Here is a 27,537-nt window from a genome sequence, read left to right on the forward strand (position 1 = left end):
ACTGGTCTGTTTTATTATTACAAATTTTATTCCTATGCAAACAGGTGTTTAGAGATAATATAGTTTCATCTTTACTGGAATATATATTCATATAGCATTCATATTGATGTGCATGCTTATACTCTGCTTTACTCTTACTCCTATCTGTATTATTTTTTCATTGTTTTTAATACCTTGCTGAATTCAAAAATGTACTCCTTAATAGTTTACTGCAAGTCAATAATAATAATAATGCCCCCCCCCCCCCATCCTGCCGATATGTGCTCCACTCGGAACCCTGGCTGTGATACTCCCTGACGGCTCTCCATTTATCGCAAAACTATTATATCCTACAATATAAATACCGCTTTGTGAAATAAATGAATGGATTGAAATATATATATTACAATTACTTTGAGCCCTAATCGTTTTTGAATCTTTTTGGTACTTCATTAAACTTATTCCTTATATTTTAGTACCAATAATTTGTCTTATGATGAATTGTTGAGCAACTATATATATATATATATATATATAACAATTCATGAAGAGGAAAATGCCTAATGTTTGCATGCATTATTCGATCCTAGAATTTTACTGAAAATTCTATAAAAATAATATTTTTGTGTTATGTGAAAAATTAGATTTTTAATTAAGTACTATATAGATGTTTTTCCTGAATTACTGTATTTGTATCCATCAGCATCACAAACATCGAATCAGGTTAAATTCCAGAGCGGACATCTCTTTTTGTAGCCCGAAGATTACTCTATTTGGCATAAAACCACACCCCCGAGAGAGATCACTAATAGAGTTGTCACGACCGTCTCCTTCACGCATCCCCACCACGCTGACTGTGCGATCACAAACGCCAGTTGCGTCCGAGTTGTGTGCTCGCTAACACGAAAGTCTGTTTCATGTACTTTGCCATGTCGATCGCGGAGTGATGCCGGAGAAGGATACTTCCTTCCCGCACGATCAGGTGCAAATTCATCATCTTTACCACCCGCATCCTCTTCCACATTCATCCGCTTACCAAGCACCACCACCACCCTTTCCGTCTGCCTTTGTTACTATTCGCCCTGAACCAACGCAACCCCCAACCGGCCTTTATCTCTGGGATGCTGCTGTAGCTGCTGCAACTTCATTTCACCACGGGTAAGTTCCTGTGATATTAAGGATTACGGATACATTTATTATGTCCTGTTTAATTAGATAAACATTTTTATTGTAATTTGTAAACAATTTTGTAGCACATTATTGTTACAAGTTTGAGCCATCCAATACATTAAACGCTTCAAATGAACACGATTATGCACATTCTTCTTATTTATTTGCAAGACCTTATGTACACAATAAAAATATTGTGCGGAAACGATCAAAAATAAATGACGAGTCTTAAATTCGAAAATAATTATTTACGTAGAAATATTTCAAAATAACAATATGTATAATTTTAGTCATTCATAAGACACGCTTTTGTGAGCAGATTTGCGTCCATTGACGTCTGGGTGTTGAATGATTTTTTTTTCTAAACTTTATTATTATAGTAGATCCTGGCGCAACTATTAAAAATCCAATAATTAAACCGATTACTTTTATTATTGGTGTATATTGTTATCCCAAGACTAGACTCGCGTACATAGAGGGAAGACTATTTCATTTCTCAACAAAGTAAGTCTATCTCTAGTTGTCACTACACCACCATCGTTAACCAACTATAAATTACTTTCGCCTAAATAAGACACATTAGAGGTTTGCTAAAATGTTTAAAGGTTTTTTTAAATAAATTTTTTAGTTTTGTCAATTTTAAATCTTTGCAAACTAAGGAAAGTTTAAAGAATGTAATTCAAATAATATTAAGAAAATATAGCCTTTACTGCTATTTCACTCTTTTATTTTCTCAGTACGAGATTTCGGTGTATGTTTTTTACTTCTTAGGTCTGAAATAAGTTGATACAAATATGGGATTTTTGGTAGGATGTATGTTGATCAGCATATGTAGATCAGCAGTAAATGAAATAAAAGAATTAAATTGGGATAATATGAAATGTACAAAATAGGTTCTGTAACTCATCGCTTGGAGAATATTATAAATTTTCCCAATTGATAATTTGAGCGTTGATAAATCTATTTCAACTGGATAATAGAGTCGGACTATAGCAAAAATCCGAGTCGTCAGCGCAGTGGAGAAGTATATGTGGGTGTTTTAACTCCTGCCGTGACTCCGATTTGATTCATTTTCGACTCTCGCAACTCACGGCTCTTTCTTATAGCGCGTCTTGCGTGGTTGCGTTCTATTGGTTCAAACCGTCCGCAATCTGACATGTTCCCTGAAGTGCTCCCATGTAATACGGAACTTGTACGAAATTCAAGCCATCTCACCCTCCCAAAACCATATATGAAAATTTATTTTACCTGTTATAGAATAAAAACACGTTTATACAAATAATATTATAAGAACAACAAGGAACGGTTTAAAGCAAAGAAGGGAATGAATATTCTATTAAATATTCTCCATACAAAAAATCACATAACTATAATCATTTTTCAGCGTTTTCTCAGAAGGCGGCTGTAGCTCAGTTGTAAGAACGCTTGACTTCTAATGCGACAGTCGTTGGTTCAAATCCCACTGATTACTGGATAACCAGTAATCCAGATTCTCTTTAGTTACCTTTCAGACGGTACAGCTTTGGCCTGTGACTTTCATTGATTTAATTTTATTTTATATCGTCCCTGTCCCGTTATTCTCTGATTTTTCCCACTCAGAGGCAAGGCTATTCAAGTGAGCCAGTCAAATTCACAGACTAGCAGATCTTGGCCTTAAGCGTATTTGAAGACGATATCGCTATTTACAAGCGACACCAGTCTGGTATTGTTCCCATCTGTAAGTAAGGACAGATGCGAAATACACTTCCACAGAGGTTTCTACTTCAGTTGAAACATTTAACAGCAACCTTATTTTGGGCTGGAATTTATATATTTTCCATTGAAAGGGTTAATATTTTTCGCATCTGCTGTGTTCGATCATTTGCAAGTGACGGGGATCGAACACACGACCGTGATATTCTCAGTGCGGTACTCTACCGATTGCACCACGGCCGCCCTTAAAGTTGACGTTAGAACCACTTATGGTTGGTCGGCAAACTGACAATCAGCCACCGTAAAACAAAAACTTGTCTCGAATATATCCTCTAATGGAGAAGGCTAAGGCCCTCAATGGGATGTTAAATCCACGTAAGTAAGTAAATTGTTCTGCAACCAAAAATTCCAGGAAAGAGCCGGTTATAGATATTCCAGTCTTCTTTCCTATTTTCCATTACCTACTTGTCTCATAACGTTATAAATTAGCAAGAACAAAAGAATAAAAACGCTTGCCAAGAAAGAGCTACGACAATATTCCGCCGCAAAATTTGAAAGCTAAAAGTTTTGTTATACTACTACTGCTATCGGGAATTTATAACATACAATTGCAATATTTTAACTGAGGATTTCTAATTATAATACACAAAGCTATATTGCAAAAGACAGAAAACATTTCAATATGCAGAAAACTAATAATTTATCTACCAATTCAATTACTTAGATAGATAGATTTAGATAGATTTTTATTATTCTGAAATTAATCTTATGAAATCTATCAAATCAAATACGCACGTTTGATGGAATTACTGTCTGGCTCAGGTCTCCTTTTGCTCAGATTAGGCTTGGCACAAGTATTTTCAGCCCGACTGCGGGCGTAGGGTGCTGCTTAGTGGAGATGCGATGGAGGGTGGGCTGCCCTGCCCCATCGAATGAAGTAGATACCAATAGAGGTGCCTCCGCCTAATGCCAGGAGTCGATCTTTGGGCCCGTCTCCCCGCGTGCTCCTCGGAGGCTCTTCAACGAGTCACCATGATATTCTCCAAACGCAAAGGACTCTACGTGTATGTGCACTTCCCTTCCTCCTAATATTTTTTCTGCATCACCCTGTTTGAATTTCTTCAGATAGGGTAGCAATAAGTTACGTATCAAATTTACGAAAAAATTGCAGATTTTAGTTCGGGTGTTAATATGTCTGTAACTGAAAAAAATCCCTTTCCCGAGAAAAGGACAAAAAAGGCAACGAGAAAAGAAAGAATGTTATACATAAAAGAACTCAGTATGAGAGTACCCCAACGACAGGTTACCAGATTATTTTCCAAGAAATTTCTTTCATAGAATTCATTTCTGTCCACTTCTACACATTTTTCACATTTGAGATCTTATTCAACACTTCGAGCCAAAAATAAAATGGCTCGAAAAGAGAGACGAAATCAAAATCTCAACCACAGATGGCAAACAGATTTAAATTTTCCCTTTCGTGAGGAAAAGAGCTTCATTAGACGTGGCAATATTTAAAACAATATATCTTTTTTCGCATCGTCGTGTTTCAGCGATATTAGAGCATTAAGAACTACAATGTTTAAATTAATTGATTCTTAATAAATAACACATTTGTTATTACAACAAACACGTGACAAAAAATTACTTGCTCAAACATTTGAAAAAACCATATTTTGAAATTTCTGTAATTTCATCTGTGTCCGATTTAAAATCTATTTTTCATATACTTTAGTACATTTTATAAAATAATTTAGCCTTTTTGTATCTGCTATAATTATTAAAAATTTTCGTTCTACACATGATACACAAATGAGTACTAAGAAAAATTATGACATGAACGAGCAATTGTAAATATTGATAGAATGATTTGTTTGTTCATGTATAAGGTGAGAAGCTTCCGAAGAAGTTTTGTCCCTTATTTGTTCAGAGTTGCACTGGAAATTTGGACATGACTTGGGTGGAACAAAAACTACAAGAATAAAAAAAACACATCGAAAGAAAACCGCTGAGCGAAAAACGAGATCGTGAAAAAGTATGTTGAGAAACAAATGCATTCATGAAGCGATAAATAACTCAATTAAGATGATTCTCCCAGCATTCCTCCTACCCTTCCCCACTTTTCTTCTCCTTTCACTAGCCTTCACGGTTTCTTTTCTTGTTTCGTCTCATTCGTTGTTGCCTGTGTTGGTGGAAGCGTCAGCAACATTTTAACTCACAAAGTACAGAGCCGAATTCCAAACATCAAGTCACGTCCAGTGATATTTGTAGCACAAAAGCGTCTCACAATTTCGTACCCACGTTCACAAGATCTCAAACGACTCAATCAACTCTCAAGACTTGCTTGACTCTCTTTTTGTTCTCCATCGTATTCATAACCCTCTATTTGTTGTTTTGGGTTCAGACTGTTTCGATATTCCTTTTCATATTTTACTCAACACGCATTAATTTAGGCGATATATGCAAAGACTTTTATCCAGCTTATTAGTGGAAAAAATCTAATATAATGTTTTTATATTTAGAAACTATAATTTTTTTACGAAATTAGTCAATAATATGCAATTTATACTCATAATCTTATGGAAAAAATCATGTGCATGTTGACAAACCCTTGCGTTGTTAACGTTAGCTAAAGAGTAAAATAAAATGGATTTTTTTTTAAATTTTTTAAAGAAAATTTGAAAGAAACTTAAGGTAACCTAAGTTAGAACCTTCCTGAATAAATTAGTAAAATGAGGTAGTAAAAGAGATGGGGAAGTAAGCTTATACAAGCTATGAAAGAGCTTTTCCACCGTTTTGCTCTGGAGGTTGGTCATCAACACTTAAACGTCGGTGGACGCAAAGAACGCTCACAAAAGCTTTATACTTATGGGCGAATTAATAAACATAAACATAAACATAAATACTTAACACTCCGAAGCACTTTATGAGCACTGTGATTATGTATTTACATCTCAGGCCTTCCTGTATAGGATATGTTAAAGGAAAAAACTGTACTTTGAAATATGTGCAAGAGATTAAAAAAAAATTGAGAAAGCAACATAAAAAACTAATTAGTTTTATTCTAATTCTTGATAATGCAATAAGTATCTCCTGATACTTAGGAATTAACAACAACGAGGTTTCTTTGTAGATGGTTTATCCGTGATTTAAACTGATGCCCCATACTTTGGTCATCTAGTAAATGTGCACATGTCAGGGACGAAGATTTAAAAGAAGTCATGACAAGCTTGATTATAGTATATGTTGCAATTCTGATCTAAAGTTTTTGGGCATGCCTTCAGTATTTTAAGTGCATTAATGTAATCTTGTCTGTCACTATGAGTGATGGTCCCGACCTATTCAAATATTTTGTCAAAACGAAATTATACAATTTTTGATATATATTTTTTGTCTTGTCTAATTTCGTGGTACTTTTTTAAACCGTGCCACCATTTAAAGGATATAACGATTTCCTTTTTAAACACAAACAGAATATGAAACTTCTCTTTTTGCCTCATTTCCCGCATCCTTGTCACATACTGGCAAAATATTTAATTTAATATAAAAAACCACTTTAAAACCATTCACCATATCAGAATTCTTACTCTTGCGATGCATTTAATTTAAACACAACGGCAATAAACCCTTCCATGAACTTGATATTTAGTTGTAAGCTCTCCACCAAAGAATTTCTGTGCCTTTTCGGAGATCATCAATTCAGTTATGAAAAGGGACGTGCAGAGGCGAGAGAAAAAGATAATGATAATGTCTACCTGAAATTTCTTTTCTCTCTCTTTTCTTCTATATCATCTTTGCTAACATTCTGTAGCTGAGAAGAATGAGATAATTTCTTCATTATTAAGCGCGTTTCCAGCGATTCTCTGTAAAGTAGTTGGATGTGGAAAAGAGAACGCAGAAGAACAAGGCAAGCGAGAGAAATAATATTAAAATTCGAATCGTGTACTCAAAATCAACTCTGACCATTTACACAAGATATTTTATTCCTTTCGTCTTCTTCGTTGATCTTTCCTCTTTAAATCTGCTTGAGGGTAGACGAGCACGGGCAGGACAGATTCCGAAGAAAATGAAGAATTCACGAGAATAAGTATGTATGTATGTATACAAAAATGAACAGCAGCATACGGGAAGAGAGCCATAGGAGAAGTGAAATGAAAATGACTCAATTGAGTATGGCAATTCGTACGATTATTTAATGTTGTCTTAGGGACGATAGAGTAACTCTGTTTGTTTTAAGTAAATTATTTGCTGGGATATACATCACAGCTAATATCTGTAATCGCGCAAAAAATCGAACCTCGCAAAAACAACTCTAATGGACTCAGGTAACGGTAAAATGTGAAAATATGACGAAAATGGGAAGGGACACTTTTTTGATTTTCGTGTCCGTTTGTCGTTCCGTCCGTCCGTCGCGACAAAGGGACTTGTGGGACCTAAGCGGTAAGAGATATCTAAATGCGATTTGCGGCAAAGGTCAAAAGTATGCACTGTTAATGAAGATTTTTTTGTCAAATCCAACACCTCACCCCTCCGTCCGCCATTTTTTACACCCCCAACTTTCCTCAATTGTTCAGCCCCTATGACATGAATCGGGCTCAAATTCTGGTATGTTATAGCTGACCTCAAGACCTCTCCAACGAACTGTTACTTAATTACCTAGAACCTACTGAACCATAGATATTAGAGTTCAAATTTTAAAAATAAAATGGCTATATTTTCGCTTCTAATTAACCGATCGGAATGATTTTGTATTCATTGGAAAGGTCGCGTAAAATGCCATCTCCCACAAAAAAACTTGGTAGAACCATTGCTAGAGTCGCTAAAGTCGAAAAAACCATTTTCGAACTGAGGAGAACTATAAACTACTTCTGAAACCTTAAAGGTGTGTATTACTTTGGCCAGAACACCTTTCACATAGTGGTTGTATTTTCTGAGTCTTAATATAAATGTATCTGAAGCCAAGACTTTTCCAATGATATCCCACTTATGGCGCTTGATGTTTTAGGACCGGAGATTTGGAAGATTCAAATTCATACATTTATAGGGCTATATTTCAGTTGTTAGCTGACAGATTTCGATCAACTTACATTTTTTGAGAATCGCCGAAAATTTCTGAAAGTTCCTTTAGATTAATTTGAGAGAAACGCAAAATATTGTGTTTGAATTACAATAAAGAGCATTTCCTTACAGTATCATGAAAGAAAATGGTTAAAAAATGATAATAGTTGTGAATATTCATTCGTTTAAGCCCATGAAACAATCAAAGTAGAAGCTTATTCCTATATGAACACAATGAAATTTTACCTCTAATATTCATAGTTCGGAAAAATTAAAAAAGAGTTCATTAGAAAGTTCATAGTGCCAGCTATGCACAACATATTAAATATTGAGGTCGATGCATGCCATAGGGCCTGAGTTAACAATGAAAATGTGATTATTAGGTTTTCAAAATGACGGAGGATGGGTTGGTAGTTGAATTTGACAATGTTACAGCATATTTTAATGCTGTTGTAATGCTGTTTTCACAATATATTGAAAACAGTCAGTATATTTTACTGTATATACGCTAGAGGCCCGTATGAGTAACACACTGGCAGAACACAAAAAAAATGTTTTCCATTTTTTGTTATATTTTGCCTCTCTAATACCATGTTAAATGATTTTGCAAGATTTTTTTTTGTGCAACAGGTTGTAGCTATAATGTAAATCAGAAAATATTATTACATCTGAACTAAAAAGTGAATAAGAACGGATGTATAGTGAAATGGTGGCAATGACCTGTTTCTTTAAATTCCAATCGAGTAGGCGCGAGAGCACGACAGAGAAAAAATTAGATTCTTAGAAAATTCTCGACGGGCTTCGATTTCGACGAATAAATTATCGATTTAACATTTCAATTATCGATCGCATAAGTCGCTTTCTCAGAATGCTTCACTCTTCCTCACGATCTCAATCAACCGGTTTTTCTTTGTGCTAAGCGCATGCTGTTAAGAAATTATAGCGAAAGTGGGTGGAACAGGGCAACCCTCACTTTTTAAATGTATTTGCAAAACATTCATATAAAAATATTTAATTTTTTTATTGCATTTCAACAAAATAATGAAAGACCGCCATCTTGATGTAAGCTAAACTTTCAAAATGTATAGTATTAAAAACGCATAGTACTATAATAAATTTATGTGCCTGTTTTATTCATGTAAAAACTTTCCCTATTTAACTATTTTAATCATGTATGAAGTTTTTTCCATTGATCTTTTTTAATGCTTTACGGCCTTAGGCTTGCGCCCATAAGGCCTTCCATTGATCTTGCATTGTAAAATTAAACTTGTCCGGTTCATCTCTCAATTATCTTCTTCTGTTCTTTCCCGTCTTCGTGAGACTTGAAATGAAGCAATTATTACGTAGCCTGTTTTGTGTATATTTTCTTGTGTGAACGTCACTCGGGTGCTCTCGGCATCCGATGTACGGTCGCACGCCATCCCCACCCACAGTACCTTTATTTGACGCGTCGTGAAGAGTGACGCAAAATGTTTATTTACCAATGACTAACGACCAAATTAACTGTATCTTTATAGATTTCCCAACTCTAGCAACTATGCCGATTTTCAAAGGTTAAATACAGCTCGACGTACCGAAGTTCCTACGATGCAAGATGATGTTGAAACAACATCCACGCCACCAATGGACTTTCATCCCGCCTATCGGATTGCACCTGGATATATGGAACATCTGTACAGCCTGCAACATGCCAGCCCAACGTCATCATTGCACGGTAAGTACTTTATATATACTTATACAACTAGAACTATTAAACTAGTACAAAACTTTATATACTTGGATTGTTGTTAAAAATGTTCCTTATACGCTGTACACATATAAGCTAAATCGAAAAAATACTTATGCGATTTATAGACACAGCTAGGTTCGTACAAATTATGAACGAGGCTTGACCGTAAGTCACGTAATATCATGAACGAAACAACACTTTGATGGTATAAAGATTCCCTATGTCTTTGAATGATCATTTAAAGAAACACTCTTATACTTTCTTCAAATATTAGTAGCTTTTTATTATATTTTAGTCACGAAGAAATCACAGTTGTGATTGAGCGTGCGTGGATTCATATATATTCTTTAATTAACAGAGTATACAATTATGACAATAAATCTTGAAAATACTGATTGTGGCCACAAAGTGCTAAAGCATTCTCTCGGAGTATGAAAGTATAAATGTGTGTAAAGCACATAATACACCCTAGCGACTTAGCAGACATTGACTTTTCTCTTATCTTTAAACGGTGAAATTTTCAGCCAAAAGTTCTCGAACGGGTTACCATATTTTTGTTGTCAAAAAGTGGCACAAATTTTCTTCGTTGTTTTAATCCTCTTTTACATCACACTCTCTTCTATTAATAATTTTTTTCCGTATTGGATTGCAAAACTATCAGAGAAGAATACGAAAAGGTTCTAATGGCCATTCATATATTAATCATTTGCACCTTTGTAGAATCAGTTACTAGAAATCTGCAATATTTGGGTGTCCAAACGAAATTTCAATAAACATTGGAATATAGAATAGAATAGAATTTCATTTTACTCCAAATACACTCGAGTTCTGTACAATTCGGTCCCGTCACCGATAGGACCTCGAGCGGCAGCTGCCGCCGACATTCATTACAGTCTCAGCGGGATAAACGGCAGAAACTCCCACATCATTATCCGATAGTAACAAATTCTTAACTTAATGCTTATCCCAGTTCCGCTATGTGTGAGAAAGCTTCGGGTCATCGGCGGGGGGATAAAGAAGGTAAGGACGTCGAGGAATAAGAGGCGGCGTAAGCTCTGGTGAGTTTGAGGTGCCGCTAATGGGTTACGACTAGAAGAAAAAAGGAAGAGACAAAGTAAAGCAAAGGAAAGAGGCACATAGAAAAGGGAAAAAGCCAGGAAAAGGTCAAAAAGGGGCCAGAGCAGAAGAAAAAAAGGGAAACATCCAAACAGGTACGACAGCAGTTGCAGGGAAGGAAGAACGCATGTAAAAAGAGAAGAAATGCAGAGCAAAGAGGACATCGACAAAAAATCAGTAAAATCACAACGCAAGAGCAGATTAAAACACAACAAGACGATGCAGGGAGAAGAAAAGGAAAGAAACTAAACAGACAAGAAGAAGGCACATGCACAGCGCGGGAGCACAGAGGAGGAAAAGAAGCTCAGAATATATTTAATAGTCGCTTATAAGTATAAACTGTTGTAAGCGTAGAATTGATATATGACAGATAATCTTTAGAAAGCCCTGATACAGTTTCTTGTGGTAATCGTTAGAATTCTAGTATATTAACTCAGAAGCGCCGGGATGAAGATGTGGCAAATAAAAGTTATTGAATACATCTTAGCTAGAATGAGGGAAATAAGGCAAAGGTGAGATTTCGTATGCCCGATAAGTGTATCTGAGGGAGTTTATTAGCGTTGAACCTGATCACTGAGACCTGGAAGAGAATTATGCTGAAATTACCCTCAAGCATTTCAACACTCATTTAATCGAAATTCTCTGCCTACAGTGAATAAATCTCCTTGCCATGCGCCTGAAAGTCGATTATGTTCTCATTTTTTGAGCTACAAATGTAAAAATTTAAATTCGGGAGATGAAATAGCTTGCTATAAAATGTCGGACGTGCGCGGAGAAAATTTGGAGGTAACGTTTCTCACTTTTTTTGTGAATCGCGGGAAAAACAGATCGAAAATGACTATGAAATTGTTCCCAGTGAATAATAGAATACGTTCACGGCATATTGCGTAATAAATTTGTCACGAAAGCGTGTGGAATGCGAAAACTGTGCTTAACACACAAGCTGACGCTTGAATAATTTTTATTCAACAATTTGCCTGATTTCCACAAAAACTGCAGTTAACGACACTTAAATGCGTTATTTGACATAACAGATTTATAAAAGTAAAAAAATGTCTGAAGAGATAAACTCCATTTTGCGAACCTAAATATACACGCATGACTACTTGAATGCAACCAATTTTTCATTATCAACCTATGAAAATAATTACTATTCATTACCTTAGTAAATTTTGGTATTTAGAAATGGAATTAAGATTGAAACACGTTTTGTATACATATATTTGAGTTTATAAAATCATACAATAATTAAAAAAAAATCACTCTAAGCATTATTTTTAAAAAGAGTAAAACATTCAACTAATAGAAATAAAACTAATATTCCGTATCTGTCCTAACTTTGCAGGACTAAATCTGAGTGGAGACTTCCTGGCTGGCCGGGCGCCTTTGTCTGATTTGCACGTTGCTAATTCACTCGCTAGTGCTGATTTTCACTTTAGCATTGATGGCTCACGACTTAGTACACCACGGCCAGGTAGCCTGAGAACTTCAGTGAGTCGCAAAAGGCCACTTTCATCGTCACCTTACTCCGACACCTTTGACATTAATAGCATGATCCGCTTCTCGCCGAACTCACTGGCAGCCACGCTTGTGGGTGGTTCAAGAGCATCCTCAGCCGCTGGAAGCTACGGTCATCTTTCAGCGGGTACACTAAGTCCGGCCCTTGGAATGCATATGACCCCACATCTACAGCAATTACAGGCGCACTTATTACGTAATGCAAGTGGCTCTACATTTTCCATATTTCCACAAACAACTACGTGGCTTCGCACGGAAGAACCAACACCTACATCACGCCAAAATGATCAGCCTAGTAGTAGTAGTCAGGTTGCACAAGTAGAGGCGGACAGTGCATCAGCAACGATAAGGAGACGATCAATGGCTTTAAAACGTGAACTACCTCTTGAGCAACAAGCAGCGGATACAACAGACCATAAAGTATGCATGACAAAGAAATATTACATAGAAATTTTCACATATTGAAGATAAAAAATTATATAAGTACAGCTTAATCTATTAAAATTTTGGATTTCATAACACATCCACTTACGACTTGACTTACAGCAATTGGTCGAAAAATACAAGCAGAAGATTAAAAAATGAATGTAAATAATATGCATATGTTTTATTTCCGAAATATAGTGCGATTATAAGCGGCAAATTTTATGTGAGAGATCACTTGTTTGTTAGTTGTTATAAATTAACTGTCTTACTCGATGAATAGAAATGGACTAGCTAATCACAAGTCAAAATAATGAACACAATATTTATATACAGTAATGTGTAGATATTTTGCTCAATACGATGTATTAACTGAGTGGCAAACTAATTAATAACTGTAAAAAATTTTGTCGCACATGTCTATGCTACATATACAATAATACTTCAACTGGATTAAAAAAGTTGCTCAAAGCAGAATTCTAGGATCTGGAATTTACATCATAACTACTAGATAAAAATGAAGCGGTATTGTCACACAAAAATAGTGGTTGAACTTCAGGATTTTTCCATAAAAATCGGTTGACAAAATCACATCAATCACACAACCCTTGTCTATTGATCTTCACACATTTTCTTAAATTAAGCATGAAAACTCATGGTTTTTCCCCTGAAGGAAAATAAAAAGAAATTGGTTATCTCAACACTGCCCTACTGTGGGAATGATTTGATATGTCGCGTGACAATGTTGAAATGCACTTTTCAGTTAAATTGCATTCTGGAATTAATGAATTGCGGACAAATGTTCACTTCAATGTCGACTTCATACACTGAGACTATTCAATCAATTACACATGGTATCCAAATGACAATTTCCTGATCTTTTGCGCAAATAGATAAAATTTATAGCAAAGGACATGTTGCCTGCCATGTTTCACGTATTACAACTCCACCAAGTGTTAGTGGTGGATATTTTACGCGCTGCAAAATTTTTCACGTAAAATGTGCTTCACGAAATTTCTTCTCACGTATATGTCATTCTCTTCTGTTGCCTCATTTTCCAATGTAGTAGGCGAATAATATGAAAGCGTGTACTTATCAACATTTTTTAAAGATATGCCTAATTTCTTAGATATAAAAGAAGAAAAACCAAATATTCAAAGATCTGATTGCCAGTGAACACATATTAAGAGATTATTTGGCGTTAAATTAATAATTTTATGTAATGTATCTGGGATTACGTTTTAAATTATACACATTTATTTCAGGACGAACCAGGTGATTTCGTGGAAACCAATTGTCATTGGAGAGAATGCGCTCTAGAGTTCGCAACTCAAAATGAATTAGTCAAGCACATCAATAACGACCATATCCATGCAAATAAAAAGTCTTTCGTGTGCCAGTGGGACGAATGTACACGAGACGAAAAGCCTTTCAAAGCACAATATATGTTGGTGGTTCATATGAGGAGACACACAGGCGAAAAGCCTCACAAGTGCACTGTGAGTGTACATTTCACTCTGTTACTTATTACATACATAACATAATCCTGTGACGGCAAGTACTTGTAATATATTTCATAATTATTATTTTACAGTTTGAAGGCTGCTGTAAGGCCTACTCGCGATTGGAAAATCTCAAAACTCACTTGCGCTCTCATACTGGTGAAAAACCTTACATGTGTGAGTATCCAGGCTGCAGTAAAGCATTTAGTAATGCATCAGATCGTGCCAAACATCAGAATCGCACTCATAGTAATGAGGTAAAAATAGATTGAACATAAAGTTTCGTTATCATATTGCTCAATGACTTATATTATCGCTTTTACAGAAACCATATATATGCAAAGCGCCAGGATGTACTAAGCGTTATACAGACCCAAGTTCACTGCGAAAACATGTTAAAACCGTACATGGAGCTGAGTTTTATGCCACAAAGAAACACAAAGGTACCGATAATCATCCACATGGTAGTAACGAGGATGGAGGTAACTGCGTAGATTCATCACCGCGTAGTGATGAGCTAACATCAGGGAAGACCAATTGTATCAGCAGCCCTAGCATCAAATCAGAGTCTGAAGCAACTTCACCTACTTTACAAGCCACATCACCAACCACTAACATGTTGTTAGAGGATTATGAAGGCCTGGTAACAGATGGGGAGCCAGCTTGGCCTTATGAAGATGATGATGTAGAGGCAGCTGATTTACCAGTAGTATTGCGTGCTATGGTCGGGCTTGGGGGTACTAGTGTAGTTCGTGGTCGGTTCAGAAGTCCACGACTAGCCACAAAACCCACTCTGTTATCTAATATTCCCGAAGCAAATGCTGCTATTGGTGAACTCAATCGTCGCATTACTAATCTTAAAATGGAGCCTGGCGTAGAGGTGAGTAAAATCACAAGTGAACATGTCATGTTCTTATATTTATTATAGTTGGCTCACAGTCTCCCAAATTCACATTAAATATCCATAAAATATTGAAGACCAGCGTGGACAAAATGATCTCAAAGATGTGAAACATGAGACGGCCTTGTTGTTTAACTTCACTCGCTTTTATTCAATATCTACGTTTCGGAGGAGATTTGCCTCGTTCTTCAGATATAGAGAAAATTATGGGTGAGTTTGGTTGTTGGGATTGAAATGTGGAGAAAATGAAGGCAAGAGTGGTGGAGTGTGACTAGTTGTGAAATCCCAACGGGCAAACTCACCCATAATTTTCTCTATATCTGAAGAAGGAGGCAAAGCACCTCCGAAACGTAGATATTGAATAAAAGCGAGTGAAGTTAAACAACAAGGCCGTCCCATGTTTCACATCTTTAAATAATAATACCCGGCTGATAGATACAGTAAAATGGTCTCATTTTGAATGCCCTTTGCTTCGGCCCCCCAGCCACTGAATAGATTTTTCATTATTAATTGTAATGATTCATTATTTGTCAGTATTAATTTCTTCAAAATATAATTAATTAAAGTCGCCATGTGAAAATATATGCGCAAAAGCACAATTTTTGACGCAGTTTCCTGTCTCGATAGCGCACTTTGGTCAAATAAATAGTACTGAGTGGACTGTATATGAGGGGGGGGGGGGGCAAATTGAGTGCTCACAAGCGGCTGTTTGAGATGAACTGAATTTATTTCTACGTTTCTAATAATGCATGTTGCGTGTGGATTGTACTCTGGACTTGGCCAAATACGCTTAATTAGCAAAAACCAATTCCAGAGTGCATTCTCACGCGGCGAGAGAAATTTGATATGCTAAATTTTGCAATGCAAAAGTACAATGCGCCAAGTGCAAAAATGTAGCGGCACATGCTTGCTACATTGTTGCTACTTATCTACCAAAATATGCAGAATACAATTGAACTTAAGTATGATAAAAAATAATTTATGAGAAACTCTGTTCGACATTGAACACTGGTCTATTAAATGTCGTTTCATTTTCTTGTTTACTCGACAAAGGATGATCGTGTAATAATCGGTAACTCTCAAGTGCAAATGTCGACGCGATTATCGCAACTTGTCGTGAGACAAATGGAACGAATATTTATAATACGGTCTTTTGGCACATGAGACCGTCAGCCATCAGTCCGCTTGATTTTCACACGCCGAATGCCACCGGTACATTGTCGATTTTCAAATATGGCCTTCTGACTTGATCAGAAATGAAATATGAGAAAATCATGAGATCTTATCTTTATGAATTTTAATGAGGGCGGGGGTATAACAAAAAACTTTATAGATTTTTAACAACTTTTATTTTGTTCCTAGCTCAAGCCAATACGCAAGGACAGCGCAACCAGCGTTGCCAGCAGTTACTATGGATCAATGCGCAGTGCTGATATAAGCCGACGGAGTAGTCAAATATCACATGTGTCGTCGAGAGGGATTGCCGCCCAATCACTGTACGATCCTATCTCACCAGGCAGCTCCCGCCGATCCAGTCAAATGAGTACAACAACCACAGGGGGCCAAAGCTTTCCACCAGTGCCCTCATCACACCTCCTGACAGCACACTTACAGCGCTTTGAGGGTGAATCTCACTTACACCATCCAAATGAAGAAGTTATGTTAGATGAGGTGGCCGAGGGAGAGATGGTTGAAGCAAAGCTTGTTATTCCTGATGAAATGCTGCAGTATCTTAATCAGGTAAAAAGTTCATTTAAAATATGGTTCAGAAATGGTTACAATACTGTCAATATAATTACAGGTGCAAGCGATACAGCAAGAAGAAGTCATATCAGCACCTTTGGTAACGAGCTGTGACTACCTACCACAATTTAGCGAGATTGCATCCCTTAATATGTCTGTGGACACTGTAGAAACAAAGGCAACAGAAATCCAGTGCTGTGATATAAGTCAGTCGCAGATAGATGTAAAGAGCCGCCATGGCATGCGGCAAGAGGTGTATCAACGCACTCTGGAGTATGTGCAGAGTTGCCAGAACTGGACTGAAACGGACGCCGCAGTAACGTCTTCTACCCACCCTTCATCATCCAATATGATCGTAAATGACATGAGCAGTAGCCTTAGTAATCTGTTGGAAGAAAATCGCTTCTTGCAACTAATCCATCTATGAAAAGAGAGTGCCATTTAGCCATATCACCCCCACCGTAAACATAAGAGTGCCAAGGACACACGCAGTGCAAATGTAGGTACATACATCACATCACGTTATACTGCTCTAATGACCATCACAATTTTTATTAAAATCCATGAGTATTAAGACTGTTTAAATGTTCAAAATGTTTGTGACATCATCAGCTATCATTTGGTCCAAAAATTGGGTCAATCAGGGATGTGGCCCTGAACTGGAGTAGTGACCAAATTTTGATTTACTTAAACCATGTAATCCACGTTGAAATTGACATAGTGTCTTTGCATTTATTGTTGATCCGTATGGTGAAAACACAGCATTTGTAATTTGTCATCTATTCATCTCTTTCTTCACCACGCGTATCGTGTATTTTCTTTCCTACTATGTCAGCGGCCGACTCTTACATGTCGAGACAGCCACCGTGCGAGTAGGAAGGAAAATACACGATACGCGTGGTAAAGAAATAGATGAATAAATGATAAATTACAAATTGCAAATGCAGTGTTTTCAGCATTAGAAATAAATTATCTAGCCATACTTGGCCGTAAGTTTTCTAAATAAGGCATAATTTTAAACAATATTTTTATTGTAGTCTTTGTTTTAAGAGAACATTTAATAGTTTACATATGCTTTGATTAGCAAATAAAATACACAAATTTATGTATTTCTGGTGATTATAAATTCAGTCTTCTCGAAATTCCAGTATAAGTTGTTTGGTATTTAAATTTTATGTTATGTACTCTACTGTGAATCTAGAAAACACATACGGTCAGCTCGCCAAATCGATTTTGTGCAAACCAAAACACAAATATCAAACATATAATAAAATTTTTTTGGTGTTGGTCTCACAGCGACACGGGGCAAAGAGGACTCCCCCGGTCCACCTTCAGCGACCCGCGATTTTTTGGGTCCTGGCTTCTCAGTGACACGGGGCAAAGAGGACCCGGGCCAACAAACCAAAATTAGAAATTGATAAATGGCCTTTAAACTATAAAGGCATCAAACAATCTCTTCCTGGCTCTGCAGGGCGTCTTTTGGCTCCACTTCTTCCTCTTTTTGCACCTCCTCCTTCACTTCCTCCTCCTCGACGGGCTTCCGGAACTTGTTCACCTCGTATTGCGACAAATCCGCGCGCAGGAGTCGCAACATGTGCACCGTTTCGCTCTGGTCGACGTACGCGCGCAGGCTCGTGGTGTCTCGCCAGCCCACGAGCGTGATCTGTAGCTTCGGCTCGCGATACTCCAGCACGCAACTGCCCGGCGTCACGCCGGCGATTCTCTCCTGGCTCGCCGCCGTCAATTCCTCCACCTTGGGCGGCTTCGTGGGGTCCGTGTTGTGCAGTAGCGTCACGAGATCACTCCTCTCCAGCCGCACCCTCCGGTCGCTGCCCACGAACTCATTCACACTGGGCAGACCCTCCTGGGCGAGCCTGAAGGCGCACGACATGTTCTTGTTATCGCAGCGCACGAACACCTTCACGCCCGTGTTGATGATCTTCACGCGATCGCCGCTCAGCTACACGATGTCACGAATGGACTCGGAGCTGAAGTAGATATTCTTCTTCTTGCCCGTGTGACAGCGCGTGAACAGACACGTGGGCTGGAAGTCCTCGCGAAGCGTGTAGAAGGACTTGATGGAGGAGAAGATATCCTCGTATTGGCCTAAGAGCGACAGAAAGGACAGAGGACACGGGCCGCCGAAGGCGGCCCGCGATGTTTTAAGGTATTGGCCTCCCAAGCTACACAAGGTATAGGGGACATGGGCCGCCGAAGGCGGCCTGCGATTTTTAGGTATTAGCCTAAAAGCGATAGAAAGGACAGAGGACATGGGCCGCCGAAGGCGGCCCGTGATTTTTTTTAGGTATTGGCCTAAGAGCGGCAGAAAGGACAGTGGACACGGGCCGCCAAAGGCAGCTGGCGATTTTTTTTAGATATTGGCCTTCCAAGCGATTCAAGGCACAGAGGACTTAGGCCGCCGTAGGCGGCCCGCGATTTTTTTAGGTATTGGCCTAAGAGTGACAGAATGTACAAAGGACACGGGCCGCCAAAGGCGGCCCGCGATTTTTTTTGTTTTTGGCCTTAGAGCGACACAAAGCACAAGGTAGACCCGCATAAATCTATTGAATATTTCCTTGTGTGTACTGTAAAACGCTACTGATTACAAGACTGTTAAAGTTAACTCTTAACTCTAAATTATTTTTGTCGAATTAGTTTATACGCTTACGAGTAGGCCAAAGAAAGAGATTTGTAAGTAGTGTGTAAGCAACCGGTTTGTAACGCGTCCAGTAGTAGCGAGTGACAATTCCTACATTACCGACTTATCGACATTGTCGTCCTGCAAACGTCACAGGCATTGGACTTTCAGTGTTATTTTGTTCGCATTTCCTTGCGAAAAACAGCGCAAATACCTCAAAAATCGCTGCAAAATGTACGCCAACAAGGAGTACAATGAGGTGAGAAGGTTTTGCAAGTGTGGGATTGTTGGAAAACTCAATAGTGTACCGGTTTTATCGAGAATTCCCAGTTGATAAATCTCATCCCAAATGGGGCATCTTGACTTTGTGTGGAGTCTCATATGCCTGTGATTTCTCTTTTAGGACTACATCTACGAGTACGACGTACCTCAGCAAAGGATCTATTCGCCGAGAAGAGCAGCATTATCCTGAAATTATGGATCTCATCGCGCACGACTTTCCGGGAAGCCGACAAACTGCCAAACTTCTACCGGCGCCACGACAAGGCGGCGGAGCGGATTGCCGGCGCAGGGGGCGATTGAGGAGGTGCTGCAGCACAAGCTGACAGGCTGCAGGAAGTCGCACGAGGGCAAAAGCAGACACAAAGCCGGGCGTGCAGCAACTCACGGTGAGTGTCCGCAGAGACGCAGTGCGCAGGAAGTGAATCACGAGTCTCTCTTTTCACAGGCCGGGAAGGCGTCGGCCGCCGTGAATTGCCTCACGGACACGTCGAAGTACACGGGATCGCATCGCGAGCGCTTCGACGAGAGTGGCACGGGGAAGGACATTTAAAATTGGCAAATGGCGCGTCAACAAGCCAACGATCCAAGATTTGAAATTGGTAAATAGCGCCAAGATGCAAAAATTTGAAATTGAAAAATGGCGAGCAAACGAGCCAAAATTTGAAATTGAAATATGGCGTGGCAACGATCCAAGATTTAAAATTGACGAATGGCGGCACCGTGGCATGATTTGAGTTAGTACGAAAACCTACCAGCAAGTTGTGACACCATCCCAGGCTTGCTACTCATAGTTCCGCTATTGGCCACCAGGTGGCGGCACCATCGCTTGAGCTACTCATAGTTCCGCTATCGGCCACCAGGTGGCGTCACCATCGCGCGAGCTACTCATAGTTCCACTATCGGCCTCCAGGTGGCGCCACCATCGCTCATGCTGGGTGGCGCCACTGCGAAACAGCTTTATTTAAATTTGAAATTGGCAAATGGCGCGCTGACGAGCTAAGTTTGAAATTAACAAATGGCGCGTCAACGAGCCAAGATTTGAAATTGGTAAATGGCGAGCCAACGAGCCAAAATTTGAAATTGAAATATGGCCCCGGTAAACTCCGGGCTGAAGGTAGTGAATTGGCTAGTGATTCTCTAATGAAATTATTTAGTTTTTCACAACTGCTTCCAAATACACGCGAACGCGGCGCGTTGTCATGTTTGTGTTTGTGTATGAGTGAGGATTGCTGCCTTCTATTTCTTAATGCGAGGAGTAAAGTGAAGCGCGCAGTGATTTGACGTTTCTAACAGTGCTCAACGTGTATCAACAAATCTCTGGAAATTTGCATTAAATAAAGCAGGTAAGGACCCAATTATTGCCTTGGAGATCATACATTGACCCCCCAAGAGTGCCATTGTGTTGTTATACTGAAGAAATTCGAGTGGGTTTTCGTGAAAATGTTGTTTTATTTCCGCGAGAAGTGATGCAATTGTTCGACGATTTTCACGCCAGAAAATAGTCCGGGACTTGCGGCTTTTCTCGGAAAATGCACACCAGCTTCTCTGAGATGCGTTCGTGTGGTTTTTCCGCGGAAAATGTTGTAAAATCACGTGAAAAATGCCATCTCAAAATTGTCGTGTAAATTCGCAATAGATCAGCTGAGAAGGCCTTGGGGATTAGTTGGGGCTCCACTGGGGCTAGCGGTTATCTCAGAAAATATTTTTTTTTTTCATTTGTTTCTTTATTGCCAGCAATCTGTATTATTATTACAATCAGCTTTCTTGTTGAATTGAAATTTTGACAGAGAAAGGGATTCCAATTTTGAAACCCCACACCGAGACTTTACATATAATTAAAGAGGTCTGAGGGCTTTATGCGCCTAAGTCTTCTATGCTCGCCAAGGTCAATAGCAAGATTGCCTGCAGCATCATTAGGGTGAGAGAGAAGTCGTTCCCTGTAGTTTCTGCTGAGTTTCTTTATCTCATCGGAGACCGTGGGCATGCAGAGATCATGGTGTAGTAAGTCATTGGAGACGTACCAGGGCGCGTCCACTATTTGTCTGAGAACCTTATTTTGGAATCGCTGCAGGATGTCCGTGTTGGATCTCGAAGCTGTGCCCCAGAGTTGGATTCCGTAGGTCCATACAGGTTTAAGGATTGCCTTGTACAAGAGAAGCTTGTTTTCGGTGGACAGCTGAGACTTCCTTCCCATGAGCCAGTAAAATTTCCTCCACTTCAGGCTAAGTTGTTTCCGCTTACTCCATATATGGGTCTTCCAGGTCAGACGCCTGTCGAGGTGCATGCCCAGGTATTTAGTGGAGTCCGCCTGCGTGATCTGTTGACCATTCAGAGTTACCGGAGGGCAAGTTCCTTTCCTCAAGGTGAAAGTGACCTGGATCGACTTCTCCTCATTTGCCTTAAATCTCCAATTCCGAAACCATTGCTCCATCTTTTCGAGGCTAAGTTGTAGAGTTCGAGATGCCAGTTCCGGGGAGTCGCTCCTGGCAAGAATTGCTGTATCGTCAGCGTACGTTGCCACAGTTGTTGAAGGCAGTACAGGTAGGTCTGATGTGTAAATGAGGAAGAGAACTGGCCCGAGCACACTACCCTGTGGCACTCCCGCGCTCACCTCTCGGAGGGAAGTCAGCTCCGCCCTCTGCTGCACCAGAAAGACTCGATTTGTCAGGAAAGACTCCAGGATACGGGACAGTGAAGTAGGTAGAAGTTGCCGCAGTTTATGTTTCAAGCCGTCATGCCAGACCTTGTCAAAGGCCTGGCTGATGTCCAGGAAGGCTGCCGCGCAGTACTCTTTCTCCTCGAAGGCGGTGTGTATTTCATCAACCACGCGATGGATTTGTTCAGTGGTGGCATGTCCCTCTCTGAATCCAAATTGGTGTGATGGAAGAATGTCTTTGTTGAGGAGAAACTTCATTCTTTTGAGTAGGAGCTTCTCAAATATTTTTGAGAGAACGGGCAGCAGACTGATAGGGCGATAGGACTCCACCGCTTCCGGTCTCTTTCCTGGTTTGGCTATCATTATGACCTGCGCAACTTTCCAGTGGTCTGGGAAATGGCCGAGTCGGAGAATAGCGTTGAAAATCCTCTGCAGGAACCTCAAGCATCTCGGAGACATCTCTCTTAATAGCGACGCCGTAATAAGGTCGTATCCCGGGGCTTTTTTCGGGTTGACTTCGTATAAAAGAACATTCAGAATCTCCTCCAGGGTGAATCTCTTCATTTGCCGCCGAGTTCCTACAGAGTTCAGCTCTATAGAGTCGCCATTCCATTGAGCAGGATCATTCGACCAGGGTTGAAAGACACGTGTGAGATGACTTGCAAAGGTCACTGCTTTTTGAGTATCATCCCTCGCCCAAGCCCCGTCTTCCATCCTAATAGGAGGGACAGACAGGGTCGGGCGGTTAAGCCTCTTCGCCGCCTTCCAGAGGCTATAATCGGTTGCGCTTGTGGCTGATAAATTCTCCAGGTAGGAGCCCATCGAGTCATTACGGATTTGGCGCAATAGGAGCTTCAGGTTTTGCGCAGCCTGATTATATTTTGCCTTGTCTACGGGATGGCGGGTATTTCTCCATCTCCTTCTGAGCGCTCTCTTCTGCTTCAGCAAATCTCTCACTGCCGCAGGCACCGTCTCAGCTGACCTCCCCCTCTCGGCAGTTGGCGTGGAGCAGAAAATATGCCTGAGTTTCTTTGGGGTGCGTTCTGCAAGATTTTTCGTGTGAAATTAGTGAAAAACTTGACGCATACAGTTCCGACAATAAGTGTTTCGACAGTGTTGCAATTCGCGTGTACAGTAGCGAAAATATGTCGAGAACACCTAAAAAATTCAGGCAAATTTTTCTTTTCGAGATAAAAAAATCGATATTTTTTTTAAGATACTTTTTTCAAGTTTAGGGATTTTTGTTAGTAATTTAAAATATTAAATATTTATTTCTCCCTTTCAGGACTCGATGGATCAAAGTGAATTCCTAACTTCATCTAATGGGAAAAGAATCATCAAATAATGGAAAAGTAAGTTTTTTTACTTCTAAAAATTACTATTTTTAAATAAAAATGTTCATTTGATATCTTTTATATGTGTATCAGAAGTTTTGAAATTCATTTTTGAATAAATATTGAATTTTTGTATTAAAAAAAATAGTGGAATCACAAACTAATAATATATATTTTAAATATTTTAACAGCTGCGGCCACTCAAAGGATCTTCCCAGGAATAAGGAATCAACCCGCAAAGCGGATGTGCGGCAAGAGGAAACGACTGTCTGGCGTTGCTGATCCCGACAAAGAGAATGCAGCCATTCGGACCACTTCAGGAGTATTGTATTAAATTATATTATCTTTACAAAATTATTAGATTCTCTTTTTGAAAGAAAAATCCTCCTTTACACCAAAAATAAGGTCAAATTGAGATAATAATAGAATAACTATTTTGTATTTCATTAAAAAAAAAAACTTATTTTTACAGGAAAACAAGAAAAAATGTAAAAAATGTAATAAAAAATGAATGACAAATAAATATTTTGAACAAAATTAATATCATGATTTTTAATATATTTCTCATTGGAAAGTCCTTTGGCGTGGCTTGAGCCAATTCACTAGCCCCCCTTGTGCCCAGACACCACCCAATGCTTGTGAAGGACCCTGAGAATCGCTTTAGCCCGGGCTTGTGAAATGGCTGAAGAGTGGCTTTAGTCGCGCCATACAATCACTAGTGAATGGCTCATGAAAAGATGCGACATGCCCCGTGCGTTTGTCATACAAACGTTTCTTCCTGGTGTCATAAGCCAGTTTAAGGAATCACAAGGGAAATTCACTTGTGAACGTGAGCCTCGGCTCAAGCCAGTCCCATGAACTGGCTCAAGCCAGGTTTTATCGGGGGCGTCGAGCCAACGAGCCAAAATTTGAAGTTGACAAATGGCGAGCCAACGATCCAAGATTTGAAATTGACAAATGGCGCGTCAACAAGCTAACGAACGCGGCCTGTGTCCTTTTTGGGTCTTGATCTCAGAGCAACGCAAGGCAAGGAGGACTTCACCGAGCTGCCTTTGGCGGCCCGCGATTTTTTAGGCATTGGTCTCTCAAGCCACACAAGACACAGAGGACTCGGGCTGCCGAAGGTGGCTCGCGATTTTTTTGGGTCTTGGACTCAGAGCAATGCAAGGGGAGGGGGACTTCACCGGGCCGCCGAAGGCGGCCAGCGACTTTTTTGGGTTTTGGTCTCAGAACAACGCACGGCGAGGAGAACTTCACCGGGCCGCCTTCGGCGGCCCGCGATTTTTTTCGTGTCTTAGTCCCAGAGCTACGCAAGGCGAGGTGGACTGCACCGGGCCGCCGAAGGCTGCCCGCGATTTTTTTGGGTCTTGGTCCCAGAGCTACGCAAGGCGAGGAGGACTGCACCGGGCCGCCTTCGGCGGCCCGCGATTTTTTTGGGTCTTGTTCCCAGAGCTGCGCAAGGTGAGGTGGACTGCACCGGGCCGCCCAAGGCGGCCCGCGATTTTTTTGGGTTTTAGTCTCATAGCAACGCGAGGTGAGGAGGACTTCACCGGGCCGCCGAAGGCGGCCCGCGATTTTTTTGGGTCTTGGTCTTAGAGCTACGCAAGGGGAGGCGGACTGCACCGGGCCGCCGAAGGCGGCCCGCGATTTTTTTGGGTCTTGGTCCCAGAGCTACGCAAGGCGAGGTGGACTGCACCGGGCCGCCTTTGGCGGCCCGCGATTTTTTGGGTCTTGGTCTCATAGTAACGCGAGGTGAGGAGGACTTCACCGGGCCGCCGAAGGCGGCCCGCGATTTTTTTGGGTCTTGGTCCCAGAGCTACGCAAGGCGAGGTGGACTGCACCGGGCCGCCTTTGGCGGCCCGCGATTTTTTTAGGTTTTAGTCTCATAGCAACGCGAGGTGAGGAGGACTTCACCGGGCCGCCGAAGGCGGCCCGCGATTTTTTTGGGTCTTGGTCTTAGAGCTACGCAAGGTGAGGCGGACTGCACCGGGCCGCCGAAGGCGGCCCGCGATTTTTTTGGGTCTTGGTCCCAGAGCAACGCAAGGCGAGGTGGACTGCACCGGGCCGCCGAAGGCGGCCCGCGATTTTTTGGGTCTTGGTCTCATAGTAACGCGAGGTGAGGAGGACTTCACCGGGCCGCCGAAGGCGGCCCGCGATTTTTTTGGGTCTTGGTCCCAGAGCTACGCAAGGCGAGGTGGACTGCACCGGGCCGCCGAAGGCGGCCCGCGATTTTTTTGGGTCTTGGTCTCATAGCAACGCGAGGCGAGGAGGACTTCACCGGGCCGCCGAAGGCGGCCCGCGATTTTTTTGGGTCTTGGTCCCAGAGCTACGCAAGGCGAGGTGGACTGCACCGGGCCGCCGAAGGCGGCCCGCGATTTTTTTAGGTTTTGATCTACCAAGCGATGCAAGGCACAAGGTAGACCCGCATAAATCTATTGAATATTTCCTTGTGTGTACTGTAAAACGCTACTGATTACAAGACTGTTAAAATTAACTCTTAACTCTAAATTAATTTGTCGAAAAACAGCGCAAATACCTCAAAAATCGCTGCAAAATGTACGCCAACAAGGAGTACAATGAGGTGAGAAGGTTTTGCAAGTGTGGGATTGTTGGAAAACTCAATAGTGTACCGGTTTTATCGAGAATTCCCAGTTGATAAATCTCATCCCAAATGGGGCATCTTGACTTTGTGTGGAGTCTCATATGCCTGTGATTTCTCTTTTAGGACTACATCTACGAGTACGACGTACCTCAGCAAAGGATCTTCCCGAGAAGAGCAGCATTATCCTGAAATTATGGATCTCATCGCGCACGACTTTCCGGGAAGCCGACAAACTGCCAAACTTCTACCGGCGCCACGACAAGGCGGCGGAGCGGATTGCCGGCGCAGGGGGCGATTGAGGAGGTGCTGCAGCACAAGCTGACAGGCTGCAGGAAGTCGCACGAGGGCAAAAGCAGACACAAAGCCGGGCGTGCAGCAACTCACGGTGAGTGTCCGCAGAGACGCAGTGCGCAGGAAGTGAATCACGAGTCTCTCTTTTCACAGGCCGGGAAGGCGTCGGCCGCCGTGAATTGCCTCACGGACACGTCGAAGTACACGGGATCGCATCGCGAGCGCTTCGACGAGAGTGGCACGGGGAAGGGCATCGCCGGGCGGAAGAAGGGCACAACGTTCCTCAGCAAAGCATCTATTCCGACATTACCGACTTATCGACATTGTCGTCCTGCAAACGTCACAGGCATTGGACTTTCAGTGTTATTTTGTTCGCATTTCCTTGCGAAAAACAGCGCAAATACCTCAAAAATCGCTGCAAAATGTACGCCAACAAGGAGTACAATGAGGTGAGAAGGTTTTGCAAGTGTGGGATTGTTGGAAAACTCAATAGTGTACCGGTTTTATCGAGAATTCCCAGTTGATAAATCTCATCCCAAATGGGGCATCTTGACTTTGTGTGGAGTCTCATATGCCTGTGATTTCTCTTTTAGGACTACATCTACGAGTACGACGTACCTCAGCAAAGGATCTATTCGCCGAGAAGAGCAGCATTATCCTGAAATTATGGATCTCATCGCGCACGACTTTCCGGGAAGCCGACAAACTGCCAAACTTCTACCGGCGCCACGACAAGGCGGCGGAGCGGATTGCCGGCGCAGGGGGCGATTGAGGAGGTGCTGCAGCACAAGCTGACAGGCTGCAGGAAGTCGCACGAGGGCAAAAGCAGACACAAAGCCGGGCGTGCAGCAACTCACGGTGAGTGTCCGCAGAGACGCAGTGCGCAGGAAGTGAATCACGAGT

General features: G+C 40.9%; 1 protein-coding gene and 1 long non-coding RNA gene across 3 annotated transcripts; both read left to right on the forward strand.

The window, feature by feature from the left end:
• Positions 1-815: 815 nt before the first annotated feature.
• LOC132257018 (transcriptional activator cubitus interruptus) lies at positions 816-18,145 on the forward strand. Of its 2 annotated transcripts, XR_009468232.1 has the most exons (9): positions 816-1,137; positions 9,417-9,613; positions 12,090-12,682; positions 13,951-14,184; positions 14,280-14,444; positions 14,513-15,067; positions 16,451-16,828; positions 16,890-17,330; positions 18,128-18,145. XR_009468232.1 is itself a non-coding variant. In XM_059753686.1 (8 exons), the coding sequence occupies exons 1-8, from the start codon at positions 926-928 to the stop codon at positions 17,256-17,258; spliced, it is 2,703 nt and encodes a 900-aa protein (XP_059609669.1). In that variant the 5' UTR covers positions 816-925; the 3' UTR covers positions 17,259-17,697. The 2 variants fall into 2 exon arrangements, 1 of the variants encoding a protein (XP_059609669.1); XM_059753686.1 differs by lacking the exon at positions 18,128-18,145 and having other exon boundaries at positions 16,890-17,697.
• Positions 18,146-19,582: 1,437 nt separating this feature from the next.
• Positions 19,583-27,477, forward strand: LOC132257041 (uncharacterized). The gene is made up of 6 exons (XR_009468236.1): positions 19,583-19,728; positions 19,873-20,137; positions 20,197-20,350; positions 26,467-26,728; positions 26,788-27,083; positions 27,228-27,477. It is a non-coding gene; the product is annotated as an uncharacterized LOC132257041 (long non-coding RNA).
• The last annotated feature ends 60 nt before the right edge of the window (positions 27,478-27,537 follow it).

Source organism: Phlebotomus argentipes, unplaced genomic scaffold (assembly GCF_947086385.1).
Source record: "Phlebotomus argentipes unplaced genomic scaffold, Phlebotomus argentipes genome assembly contig_75, whole genome shotgun sequence".
In the NCBI taxonomy this organism is placed as follows: Eukaryota; Metazoa; Arthropoda; class Insecta; order Diptera; family Psychodidae; genus Phlebotomus; species Phlebotomus argentipes.

Bases quoted from the DNA above. Each gene is read 5' to 3' on its own strand.
- LOC132257018 (XM_059753686.1), top strand. From the start codon at position 926: ATGCCGGAGAAGGATACTTCCTTCCCGCACGATCAGGTGCAAATTCAT. The intron at 9,614-12,089 runs GTAAGTACTTTA...CTAACTTTGCAG, and splicing joins CCCAACGTCATCATTGCACG to GACTAAATCTGAGTGGAGAC. The intron at 12,683-13,950 runs GTATGCATGACA...CATTTATTTCAG, and splicing joins CGGATACAACAGACCATAAA to GACGAACCAGGTGATTTCGT.